At 35.5% G+C, this 13,935-nt stretch overlaps 1 protein-coding gene across 3 annotated transcripts in view; it reads right to left on the reverse strand.

Annotated features, from left to right (window-relative positions):
• Positions 1 to 3,694: 3,694 nt before the first annotated feature.
• Positions 3,695 to 13,935, reverse strand: part of LOC108528882 (bifunctional heparan sulfate N-deacetylase/N-sulfotransferase 3) — a 220,154-nt gene continuing 209,913 nt past the window's right edge. For 2 of the 3 annotated variants that reach the window (XM_017870890.1, XM_017870889.1), the window contains exons 13-14: positions 8,751 to 8,853; positions 5,115 to 6,721 (exon numbers count right to left, since the gene is read on the reverse strand). In XM_017870890.1, the coding sequence (XP_017726379.1) occupies positions 6,524 to 6,721; positions 8,751 to 8,853 (301 nt within the window). In that variant the 3' untranslated portion in view covers positions 5,115 to 6,523. Of the gene's footprint in view, positions 6,727 to 8,750; positions 8,854 to 13,935 lie in introns of all 3 variants that reach the window. The other variant, XM_017870891.1, reaches the window with a different exon arrangement.

Raw genomic sequence — 13,935 nt, forward strand, 5'->3', positions numbered from 1 at the left:
TAGATTTCTTGCTTCTGTGCTCTCCTTTTGGACACAGTTGGTCCTGAATATTTACAGTCTTGGTCTTTAAAGTGATAAATTATTGTTGTTAAAAGTACAGCAATTCATGCATTTGGAGATAAAAACTCAAATACTTTTCCCTGGTCCAGTACTCTAGTCCCACTTATCAAAGGCAACTTGCTTTTACCATTTGTTTAAGCTCTGCTGATTATCTTCATAATTCCAATTACGCTTTTACCTTAATTTCTTAATTTGTCAACTTTAAGCAGTATCTGTTGGCTCCCCACATGAGGGGGAGACATTTAGCTCATTTATATTACTGTTTCTTACATTCTTGCTTATTTTCCTAATTTTTAAGCATGGATTTATGTTTTTAGCTCTTCTTTTGGTTTTGTTTGTGGCTTTAAATAAACGTCAATTTCTGCTAAATTTAACACAGGCCAAGAGGACTGGGGTGACTGATCTTTGCAGGTAGATCCCAAAGAGAAGTGAGGGAGACAGGTTGAGCTATTCAATCCGAATTTCTGCTTTCAATTTTACCACTTAGATAACTCATTGGTTCCTCCTCTATGGGAGAGTAGATCAGAGACAGAATCACATGTTACAATAATTGATCTACTGGCACATGGTAAACAAAGCAGGGAGAAAAGCATTCCTCCTCCTTACCAGTGATCACATGTGACTTCCATTGACAGATGCGTAAATTAAGATCAGAAAAGTCACCTACCCAATGTTACATAGTTAAGGACAGATGTTGAATTATAGTCCAGTCTATCTTTTTTGCTATTCTGATTGTACTGAGGACATTAACTGGGAATGAAAACAATATGGTTTTCTCAGGATGATCATAGGCAGGAGGGATAATTTATCAATATTATATTTTCATAACGTTTTATTGTTTCTATTTTGTATTTATTTATTTATTTACTTATTTATTTCTGAGACAGAGTCTTGCTCTGTCACCCAGGCTGTAGTGCAGTGACGCAATCTTGGCTCACTGCAAGCTCTGCCTCCTGGGTTCACGCCATTCTCCTGCCTCAGCCTCCAGAGTAGCTGGGACTACAGGCACCCACCACCATGCCAGGCTACATTTTTTAATATTTTTAATAGAGACGGAGTTTCACCGCATTAGCCAGGATGGTCTCTATCTCCTGACCTCATGATCCGCCCGCATCGGCCTCTCAAAAATTATTAAAAATTTGTCAATTTATTCATTTATATGTGAAGCAAGCTTTGTTTTTGATAGTATATTTGTTTTGTGGGCTTTTAAAAGTTTTGTTTGCTTTGAAGGATATAAAGTAAGTTCTGAAATGATACACTAAAGCACTAAGAGTATATAGCATGTTGAGCTTGCATTTCTATTTAATGTGGTTGAAACTGAAAAAAATTTAGATTCAGAATATTATTTATCAAATAGAGAAGACTCATCTTTGGTCCAACTGTATAAATTATGCATAATATTTAAGAGCAAGGTCTGGTTTCCATTTCAGTTGTTGATTTGAAATAGACCATTTTGGCATCAGAAATGCAGACAGCAGGCATTTCCTACACTTAATGTATTCCCTCAAAAAGCAAGAAGCAGCTTGATGTGGACAGTTTTATGTAAGATTTGTCATGGATTCTGGGTGCTTTGGAAATATCTCACATTTTATTCAGTGTAATTCACTTTTCTGTATGGTAAAATGTGGGCAAATACATTCTTTCTAACAATATCTTGGAGACTTTATGCTGTGAGCATTTAATTTGTAAAATTTGCTTTGACTTCCTTGAAAGGGATTGCTAAGTAAATGTGATGACTGATTTTATGTGTCAACTTTGACTGGGTCACAGGGTACCTAGATAGCTGGTGAAACATTATTTATGTGTGTGGCTATGATGGTGTTTCTGGATGACATTAGCATTTCAGTTGGTAGATTGAGTTAAGCAGATTACCCTCCCCAGTGTTGATGGGCATCACTGGATCCATTAAGGGCATGAATAGAACGAGGTGGAGGAAGGTCCAGTTAATTCTGCCTGGCTGCTTGAGCTGAACATTGAACTTCTCCTGTCCCCAGTGCTCCTGGTTTTTAGGCCTTCAAACCCAGATTGCAACACTATTGGCTCTCTGGCTCTCAGGCCTTTGAACTACACGTCTGGCTTTCCTGGGTCTCCAATTTGCAGATGATAGATCATAGGCCTTTGCATCCTCTAAAATCATTTAAGCCAATACTTTATAAAGAGTCTTTATATATGTGTGTGTGTGTGTGTATATGCGTGCTTATATGTATGTATATATGTATATGTATCTGCCACTAGTTCTATTTCTCTGGAGAACTCTGACTATAATATAATAAATAAGATATTTGACTTGACGCTGGAAAGTGAATTTTTTTTAACTTTTTGATACTAAAATTTTTTAACTTATTGATACTATTCATGATTCCTCTTTCTCTAAGAGATGCTCCAAAGGAGATGGTGAGCATGGAACTAATTCCAACTTTAGTGATTTATTAATTTTTGTATTTATGACTTTTGGGAATAGACTGAGAAGTGATAGATACATAAATATGAGGACAGTTACAGGATTAATGGAAGAAGGTTCAACTTATTAGTCTCAGTACTAACAAATAAGTGAATAAATTTTACTCTGTAACATTTATTAAGAGCACTGAGTATTTAGAGAACTCTTATAGACAACAAATTAGGGACAATAAATGGCAAGAACTGGTAACAGCACTGGTTTGGGGAGAAGTGCCCCTCAAATTCTGTTAGGTATCCTTGGCCACAGGTGAAAGACTTACTCGAAGTAGACTGCAGATTTCTGGGGGGATGGAATCAAAGTGAAACAGTGTGTCCTAGAGTTCTCCAGAAAAGCAGAATTAATAGGGAGAGATATGTACATATGACTTATTATGAGGGATTGGCTCACATGCTTGAGCCTGAGAAGTCTCATAATCTGCTGTGCAAGTTGGAGACTGGGTGGTTAATGGTGTAATTCAATCTGAGACTGAAAGCCTGAGGACCAGGGAAGCCAATGCTGTAAATCACAGTCTGAAGGCAGAAGATGAGATGAGACGTTCCGGCTCAATCAGTGAGCCATGTGTGTGGGAGGCAAGCCTGTGGGGAATTCAGCTGGTGCCCCAAGATAGGCTGAGTTGCAATATGTGAAAAGCTGATGTCTAGAAAAGAAAGGGATTGGAAGAGAGAAAAGAAAATTTGTGGAGAATGAAGATAAATGGCTAACTTTAGACTCCCCAAATCCCCCTCCCTCCTTTTTTTGCAGAGATTGTTTTGCTAGATTTTTAAAAAAGAGAGACAAACACCTTTTAAAACTCTGAAGAAAGAAATGGGCCCACTGGTGTGGAGCAGAACAGAATACTGGGAGTAAGAAAATCATTCCTGTCCTCAAGTCCATTCAGTAACAGCTGTGTAATTCTCTTATTCTCTTATTCTAGGGTCCCATAAATGACCTAGGAGCTGTGTTATATTTATTAGAAGTAAAAAAAAATCACTATAAGTACATATAAATTTAGGAAGAGAAGGATCTGTAAAAGGTTTTATAAATATAGGATGGATATATCCTACTTGAAAGCTTTCTATCTCTTCATTTTGAATTACGTTAGTGGTATCTATGTTCTGTAACCACCTCCCATTCACCCCCAGGCCAAAACAATAAAATACTTACTGATTCCCTAAAATCACCAGGTCCAAACTCTTCGTTTTCCTATCAGTTTATTGTTTTACATATGAGGTACCATGCTACTATCAGAATTATATCCAGGTTTTTTATTTTAAAAAACTCAGAGAAAAAAATGTTTCCAATAATTTTCATTCAATGTGAATGACAAGATTATAGCTATAAACATTGAAATAACCATTTCATTTCTTCCTGAGGAAGTTTCATATTTTAAACAATGAAAAAGGGAATTCTATACAAAGCTAGTTTTAACTCAAATTATCTCTCATTATTTTCTCATATGTATTTATGTTACTTTCAGATTAGCATATTAACTAGTTGGAGTACATAATGTGGAAAGTATGCATGTCCTCTAGAATTTGATGCTGTCTTCAAGACACATTGAGTGGTCAAAAATCCCTTGACAGGTTTGCTGCTCTAGCTAGCATAATACCTGTACGTGTGAATGAATACATTTTGGTAAGATCTCTTCCTTTTTCTCCTGTCTTTATATGAACATGGAGTATGTATGAAAAGGATGAGGTGTTCCATCAACTCTATTTACCTAAACAAAATTTGCCATTAGCAGCTTTGCTTAGCAGTTCAAATGTACATCTTACCATTAAAGCATAAATGTATCCGTTTTTCTTTTCCTTTTTTTTTTTTATTAGAATAAATGTTGTTGCCAAATGAAAACATGACACTGTATATAACTGCTGGGGCCTATTCTCATTATGGTTAACCTACCTAAGCCAGTTTTCTTAAGTTGGTGGAGATGGAAGACTATAGTAATTTTCCCAGCATGTCTGGCATGTGCTGCTATAAAAGAGACAGCAGTAAGCATGAAAACTGTGTTTCCCATATTTGTCCAAATGACTTTGATTTTGCTTTTAGAGTCAAGAGTCTTAAAACTGGTGATTTTCCAATTCTTTCTGCTAATAGTATATTTAAAATTAGCATATCTTTAGTTACATAAAACTTTTAAAAGTTAGTAATTATAATGTACATTTAAACATTTATAGTAAGTAGATCTCACAATTTGTTTTCTAATTAGTAGTTGATAGTTTTACCCATTATAATGACAATGAAAATATTTTTACTATAGGTTGTCCTCTCATTTTTTTCTAATCATAGCTTTGATAATATTTTATGAAGGCTTATAATCATAGCAGGGAATTAATTTACTACTTAAATTTTATGTATATGTACAGTACATTTAAAAATTAAGTAGTCTGGGCATGGTGGCTCACGCTTGTAATCCCAGCACTTTGAGAGGCCAAGGTGGGTGGATCATGAGGTCAGGAGTTCAAGACCAGCCTGGCCAACATGGTGAAACCCTGCCGCTACTAAAAATACAAAAATTACCCAGGTGTGGTGGTGCGTGGCTGTAATCCCAGCTACTCAGGAGGCTGAGGCAGGAGAATCACTTGAACCCAGGAGGCGGAGGTTGCATTGAGCAGAGATCACACCATTGCACTCCAACTTGGGTGACATAGCGAAACTCTGTCCCCGCCTCAAAAAAAAAATTAGGTAAATGTTAACAGGACAATAAGTATGATGTATTCTTTTCTTTTTTGAAAACTTTATTAACCATGTATATCATTTACAATTTAAATGTAAATATATTTCAAGAGCATAACTTGCTCATCTTTGTACTTCCTGCATTTAATTTAGTAGCTAATCCTTAATTGTACCTATGAACTGTTATCTTCCACCAGAGTGATGGGTGAAATATTTTCAAAAATGGGCCTCTGCTCTGCTTATGTTTCTTTGCCTTATATCAAAAGTATCACTGCAGACATTAGATTGCAAATAATATATTAATTTGTTTTTTGTTGTAAATCTTTACGTTACATAATTTTATTTTGAACTATCTGGGAAAATGGAATTTTTTGATAACCTAAATGTAAATAGTCTAATCACATCATCTAGGGAAACTGTTTTTAGTTTTCATTTAATAGGCTTTGTTTTGGGGAGCATTAAATAAAAGCTATTCATATTTAAAAGTCAACCTGTTTCTGGAGTTGACACATACCTCAGACTCTAGGCATGCATTTCTGTAGCACTAGTGAGGACTACTGGGATCGATTCACAGCTTATAGCAAGTGGACATAGAAATCTCAATGATATGTCTTTAGACCTCTATAATTTCTCCCCTTCAGAGGATTCAGTCAGTACACTTTACATTGTTATTTACTGTTTCGGTGTACTCAGTGTGTTTCTATTTACCATCCAACAGCTTTACAGTATATATTTCAGTATAACAATTATGCTGTGATGGAAGAGTTAGTAATTTTTACATATATTCACTAGACCATGTATATGAAAAAATCACTTTTGCTATAGCACTTATCTTTTTTTTGGTGCAGATAAAGCTCATATATTACGTTTCCACTCTGATCTAGCACAAATTATAATTTACAATTATTTCTAAATACTTAAGTGAATTTAAATTTTGGCAAGCATTTTTCATGGGTGTTATGCTTTTGACATTTTATGCTACATTGTGAAGTTTATTTTGCTTCTTGTTTCATAGGACAGTTTATAGAATAAAAGAATAAAACATTGTACAGGCAAACAGTGGTCTAAAAACCTACAGAGACACAATCTTAGTTGATATATAAAAGTGTAAATATTACTATGAAATGGAACAGTTCTGCATTTGTGTTTGATATTTATGTTGGTTGCAATTGACTTCCACATGAGTGCACAGTAGTCTACAATAATCCCACAGGCTCAGATATGAGTTAAGAGAAAGGCCACAGGCCTCAAGGCTTTAACACATACTTTTTCTTTTTTTCTTATCATCCACATGCCAGCACATGGAAGAAACTTTGTTCTTTTTTCTCATTTGAAGAGGTATATTTTTCAACTGCCTTTTGGTAGCTTCTGGAAACTTTGGAAAAGGTGTGTTCTACATGGACGATGAAGTCTCGAGTTTTCTCTCAGTGCTATCTTACTTTCTGCAGCTCCTGTCTCAGCCAGGATGGCAGAGGCTGACCCAGTTTGTGCAGCAGCTTTGAGAGTTCCACATTGTGATCTCGATAGTAGCTTGACAGAAATGTCCTGCTCTAAGTGGAGAGGAGGAGAAAAAAGTACATTTTATTTTGTTTATTATATTTCATACACTTTGATTACGTTGAAATAAGTGTCAAGTATACCAGATCTGGATTAAAATTTGTATTAGCATGTGGACTATTTATTTAGCACATCCTATGATATTTTACTGACGGTCTTGGGTACTGGCATTTTTCTTACTAGGAAGAGGCAAATGGCGTGGTGACAGTACTGCCCACTCTAATCCTTCCTACACATTTGTATTTTCAATGTGTAGGAGGACCTGTGAAGACCTCTTTACTCTTACCTCCTTTCTGGACATTATTTTCATGAAGTCAGCCACTCCCTTAAATAAACCCAATATGGAATACTCAGTAACCTTGTTGAGAAGAAATGATATCCTGAAAAGTTGTGTTTTTCTTATCTTTCTCTACCACCAAATTTAATAAGGTCTGTGTTAGACCAGAGTAAAATAAAATGCTAAGAAAGCTATTCAGCAGTGTCTCTTAAACAGTTTAGCTTTAATAAATGTACAGGGAAATAGCTTTGACATAAATGCAGATGATATATTTTATATTACTTTCTTGAAATACTATAGAAATTGTATGTCAATTTCTTTTGAGAAAAGAAGGATTCTTTTCAAAGTGCTCCGAAGGTATATTTTAATAATCAGCCAAAGAAAATTGGAGTTCTGAAATTGCAGTTTGTTCATTAAAACAACAGAAACACCTCCCCCTTCTGTATATGATTTAATTAAGAGTTTATTGAGGCCAGACCCTGCATCTATCAGGTCAGGCACAAAAAAATAGTCCTCAAGGTTTTGTTAGATAAAGTATTCAAATAGGTTTAGCCCATCTTAGGATCCTCAGACCATCTTAGGATTCTCAGTTAATGTAATGTATTAATTGTGGGGGAAAAGTCCCAAATCATATTTTAATTTCTGAGATCTAAAAAAATTTACAAATCAAAATCCACTTGCATGCTTATATTGAAACTATGTACTAACTAGACTAATAATAAAAATATTATTAGTAAATCTTAATATATGTCAAGTAAGCATCAAAGTAAAAATGCGGGGTATAGAAATGGAGAAAACTGTAGCATTAAATGATTAATGCTACACGTAATCACTTAATCAGAGTGTCGCCATTCTGAACAGAATAAACAGGAAGTGCTGAATACATACTGCAAAGTGTGTATCTACATTCCCCAAAGCCTAAATTATCTGCTAGTAAGTTAGATGTTGGGAAATGTATTGCTTCTTTCCTTTATTACCATATTAACAGCTCAAAACTTAGTATAGTGTATCAGTAATTTATATTACTGCCCAGGGCACACTTACTACAACAGAATGATTCAGGCAGTGAAAAATATATAATTTTTTTTTTTTTTTTTTTGAGTTGGTGTTTCACTCTTGTTGCCCAGGCTGGAGCTCAATGGCACAATCTGGGATCACTGCAACCTCCGCTTCCTGGGTTTAAGCGATCCTGCTGCCTCAGCCTCCTGAGTAGTTGGGATTACAGGCACCTGCCACCATGCCCAGCTAATTTTTTCTTTTGTATTTTTAGTAGAGATGGAGTTTCATCATGTTGGCCAGGCTGGTCTCGAACTCCTGACCTCAAGTGATCCACTTGGCCTCCCAAAGTACTGGGATTACAGGCGTGAGCCACCACACCCGGCCAAAAATAGAAATCTTGGTCCTATTCTCACTTTTCAATGAATACATTTCCTGTCTTGCTTTCAGTTAACATTTATGCTAAAATTTTTGTGCAGGTATCATTCTTTTTGGAATAAGATATTATCTCTTTATTCTTTTCAGAATGTCAAATTCTATTGTTTTCCTTTATTCTTGCATGACAGGTAATAATATATTGTGGGTAAAATCAAAACAAGCAACCTACCTGTACTGAAAATGAAATGGCATTTTTAAGTTTTAGAAAGGCTGAATTTTGACTTTAACTAGTTTTTTAAGAAAATAGATGATATTATTGGTTATCATTTTGCTGATTTAGTTTGTATTTTTAAGCTCTATGCTTACATCAGAGTCCATTGGAGGGTATTTTCTTCCTTTGCTCTTTCCAAGGCATTTTGTTTTACCTTCTTCCAGTAACTGACACCAGAAACCTTTGTGAGAATCAAACCTAAAAAAATAAAAAATACACACAAAAAGACCAGAAAATCATTTTTCAACCAATTTATATGATATAATGACCAATGCATAAATATTTTACTTGGATAGCAATCTATAACCAGAGAAACTGAATTCCTTTTTACTATATTCCTTTGCATAAAGTCTTTTGGCATACTTCTAAATTCTCAGTTCATCTGTCATATTTGTGAGTTTGCCAGGTTCCTACTAGAAAAACTGTCAGCAGGTCTCCTATTAATAGAAATTAATAAGGCTACTTCCTTCATCTGGAAGGAAAAAATGCATACATTTTCATTTTTTTTTTAGGGTCTAGAAACAAGTCATTCTTTTCCTTTGTAGGGTTTAAAAACAAGTCAGTCTTCATCCATGTCTATGAATTTAGATGCTACTTGTATCATACAACTAGAAGGTAATAGAAGAGAAAAGGTTTCAGTATATCATGGAGTGATTACTTTTAGGATTCTCTAGCTATAATCCATTTAATTTTTTTCAGAGCTACTTTCTTCTTTTGGTATGAGCTTGTTTTAAAGTAATAGCACCTATAAATGAATTTTTTTTTTTTTTTTTTTTTTTTGAGACGAAGTCTCACTCTTGTTGCCCAGGCTGGAGTGCAATGGTGTGATGTCAGCTCACCGCAACCTCCGCCTTCAGGTTCAAGCGATTTTCCTGCTTCAACCTCACAAGTAGCTGGAATTACAGGCATGTGCCACCACGCCCAGCTAAGTTTTGTATTTTCAGTAGAGACAGAGTTTCTCCATGTTGGTCAGGCTGGTCTTGAACTTCGGACCTCAAGTGATCCGCCTGCCTCGGCCTCCCAAAGTGCTAGACACCCAGCCTAAATGAACTTTTTATGCCATAATTATAATAAACATAATAATAGCACATTAAATCTACGTTTTATCTTACCAAAATATTTCATATAACTCTCATTTGAGGTTTCATTCTAACACTTAAGGATATGATGTGAAGGATTCTTCCCATTTTATAGCATTTAGCATACTGTTTGGCTCTTGTAAACATTTGCCAAGTATTAGTTGAACACAAAATGAGAAAGGAGAAAATGCTTGTCAAGGTTTATCTCGTACTATACTTCAATATTCAAGTCATGACTCAAGTCTAGGCCCCCTGATTCTAGGTTGAGGGCCTTTTCTGTTTTACTGGTCTCCAAGTAGGTTTTATATTATTATTCACTGTAAATAAAGCACTAACTTGTATGCTCAGATATAAAAGTGAAAGTAATAGTCAGCAATGATAATTCCTTTATGTAGCTTTTGTTATTCAATAATTCTATCGCCATTTTTCTTCTCAATTAGAATTATTTCTTCAGATAACGTTTTTCTTTTGCTTTTAATCTGTTCTACTTCTAGGAATGCTACTTCCAACACTTTACTTACCATTACAATGTGAAAACCTGAAATACCTAGGGTGACAGTTAACAAAAAATATGTGCAATGACTGCACACTTAAAACTACAAAACGTTGTTAAGATAAATTTTAGAAAAAAAGGGATCTATACTATGCTCATAAATCAGAAGACTAGATATTTTAAAAATACCAAGTCTCTCCAAATTTATAGATTCAGTATGATTCCTATCAAAACTCCAGTGGACTATATTTTAAGTAGAAACAGAAAATTATTCTAAAGTTCATATAAAAATGTAAAGGAAGTAGACAAGCTAAAACAATTTGAAAACAAAGAGCAAAGCTGGAGATCTCGTACTATTTAATTTCAAGATTTACTGTAATTCTACAGTAATGAAGATTGTATGGTGTTGGCATCAGTGGACTGATGGATCAATGGAACAAAATGAAGAATTCAGAAATAAATCTACACATCTACAGTCAACTGGTTTTCAAAAAATAGCTGTCAAGGTAAGTCAATGGGAAAGGATTAGTCTTTTAAATTGCACAAGAAAATTGGATATCTATATGAAAAGCTGAACATTGACCCTTACCTCATGTTGTATATAAAATTAACTTGAAATGTATTATTGAGCTAAATCTAAACTATAAAATTTAGGCTAGAACTTATATCTAAAATTATAAAATTCTGAAAGAAAACATAGGAAAAAAAAAACCCAGCAATTTTGCAAACTTGGGTTAGGGAAAGATTTCTTAGGATGAACCATAAGGGAAAAATAACGACTATTTTGAATTTATAAAAATTTAAAATTTTGCACTCATAAAGACACTTAAGAAAATGAAAAGGGAAACCACAGATTGGGAGAAAACATTTGTAAAAAATATATCTAATGCAGAACTTGTATCCAGAATATATAACTCAATATAAAAGATAAAATATCAATAAAACTGGATAAAAGATTGGAACAGGCTGGGCACGATGGCTCATGCTGTAATCTCAGCACTTTGGGAGGCTGAGGAGGGCGGATCAGCTGTCGGGAGTTCGAGACCAGCCTGACCAACATGGAGAAACCCTGTCTCTACTAAAAATACAAAATTAGCCAGGCATGGTGGTGCATGCCTGTAATTCCAGCTACTCAGGAGGCTGAGGCAGGAGAATCACTTGAACCTGGGAGGCAGAGGTTGCTGTGAGCCAAGATCGCACCATTGCACTCCAGCCTGGGCAACAAGAGTGAAACTCTGTCTCAAAAAAAAAAAAGAAAAAAAGATTGGAACAGACACTTCACCAAAGAACACATGAATGATCAATGAACAAATGAAAATTTGCTGAACACTATTCATCATTAAGGAAATACAAATACAAATTACAAATGAAATAGCACTGTACCCTCAGTAGAATAACTGATTTTAAAAATATCCAGTGTTGGCAAAGACGTGGAACAAATAAAATTGTTGGTAGAAATTAAAAATATTACAGCCTCTTTGTAAAGTTTCTTAGAAATTAAAATACAGAACTACTATATGACCCACCAATCCCATTTCCCATTTCCAGGTTTTTACTCAAAGGCAATGAAAATATATGTCCATACAACTGTTCACAGTAGCTTTGTTGGTGATAGCCAAAAAATGCAAATCACTCATGTCCATCAACCGGTGAAAGGATAAACAAATTGTAGTATATCCATAAAATGGAATAATACATAACAATAATAAAGAATTGACTCCTGACAGTTGTAGCAACATAGAGGAAACTCAAAAGCATTATGCTAAGTGAAAGAAAGTAGCTTGATGATTGTCAGGGGTCAAGGTGGGTAGAAAGTATTGACTACCGAGGAGCATGAGGAAACTTTTTGGGTTTATATCTTTTTGTTCTATATCTTGATTCTGGTGGTACATACAACTGTATACATTTGTATTCTTTGAACTGCACAATTACAATGGATGATTATATGTAAATTATACATTAACAAAGCACTTAAAATGATAGTATGATCTAATGTGTGTGTGTGGGTGTGTACTGTAGTCCTATGAAAATAATGCAAACCTAGATTTCTGCCTCTGTATGACTTTGTGTATTAGAGAGAATAATCACATTCCATTTATGTAAAGCCTGGTTTCTCATCATTATTAAAGCAATTGTGTCAGATTAGGGCACATTTTATGTTTTATGTTTTCATGCTGTTTATACTCTTGTTTGAATCAGTAAGGCAACTGAATAAATTAGTGTTATATACAGAATTACAAAGAGATCATTAATAAAGACCATATTATTTAAATAATCTGTACATGAAAGCCTTTGGGAAACACTAATACAACATTTCTGGAAGTCTATGATTGATGTAATATTTTTCATTAACATTTTGCTCTCAGCAATTTTCCAAAATTGAATTCTGACTCATTTTAAGTATTCAAGTCATCAAAATTCAGAATCCAGACCAGCTATTTACTTTTCGCTAATATACCTTGCTGTAGATACGTAACTGGAACATACATATGCTGTGTATTGAAATGAGTAGTCTTCTGAGAGAAAGTTTTTCTAAGAAACACTGAACTCCACACATGCTAAAATTAAGAATCAAAAGAAAAATAGGTTTTTATCTCTGCTGATTAATTAGATCTTATGCAGCAGGTGTCACGCTGGGCTTTACTGAGAAAAAAAACTTTCTGTGTGTAGCTGGCACCTAGCCTAGGCATCTGTATGCATACACTCATAGGCAATGGTATAAATGTGTCAGGATGCAAATGAGAAGGAGAAGCTAGAAGGGAAAGCATGTTTATTTACCCAATGGCCTGAGGGACTGGGTCTGGTCCTTCATAGAGAACCATCATAGATAGATGAAGGGACTGCTATTCATTGAAGGTCTTATGAGTTTGGGGCAGAAGTAATACTATTTCAGAGCCCAAATGAAGAAGTGTAATAGAAGATGGAGAAAATTGGCCGGGCGCGGTGGCTCACGCCTGTAATTCCGGCAGTTTGGGAGGCCGAGGCGGGTGGATCACGAGGTCAGGATATCGAGACCATCCTGGCTAACACAGTGAAACCCCGTGTCTACTAAAAATACAAAAAATTAGCCAGGCGTGGTGGCAGGCGCCTGTAGTCCCAGCTACTCGGGAGACTGAGGCAGGAGAATGGCGTGAACCCAGGAGGCGGAGCTTGCAGTGAGCAGAGATTGTGCCACTGCACTCCAGCCTGGGCGACAGAGCGAGACTCCGTCTCAAAAAAATAAAATAAAATACGAAGATGGAGAAAATCTCTCCACATCTGTTCAGAAAGCAGCAGTGTTTCTGTGAAGTCTGGTGGAAGAGCAAGGAAACAATCTTTTTATGTAAGCACTGGCAGCCATTATCATGGCTGGGCCCATCCTTTCAAGGCCTTCAGGCAGTGAACATTTTGGAGGAAGTGTTCATGTATTGTTTAGTGTTCGCTTCTATGGCTACCCTAACCTGGTGGTGGGGATACTTTGTTTATCATTGTGTCTCCAGAGTCATGCACGTAATAGTTATTCAATAAAATTTTGTTGATTTAAAGAGCAAAACAAGAATGGGTAAGAATGCTTCTTATGCTTGTATGGAATATCTTCTGGGGATGTTTAGAAACAACGGTAAAAGACTTGTGGGCAGGGGCACCAAGATTCTCCAATGATTCAAGCTCTAAACAGTGACTTTTTTTTTTTTTCCTTTTTATTGAGTCGGAGTTTTGCTCTTTCGCCCA

This window comes from Rhinopithecus bieti, unplaced genomic scaffold, assembly GCF_001698545.2.
Source record: "Rhinopithecus bieti isolate Rb0 unplaced genomic scaffold, ASM169854v2 scaffold_5846, whole genome shotgun sequence".
Lineage (NCBI taxonomy): Eukaryota > Metazoa > Chordata > Mammalia > Primates > Cercopithecidae > Rhinopithecus > Rhinopithecus bieti.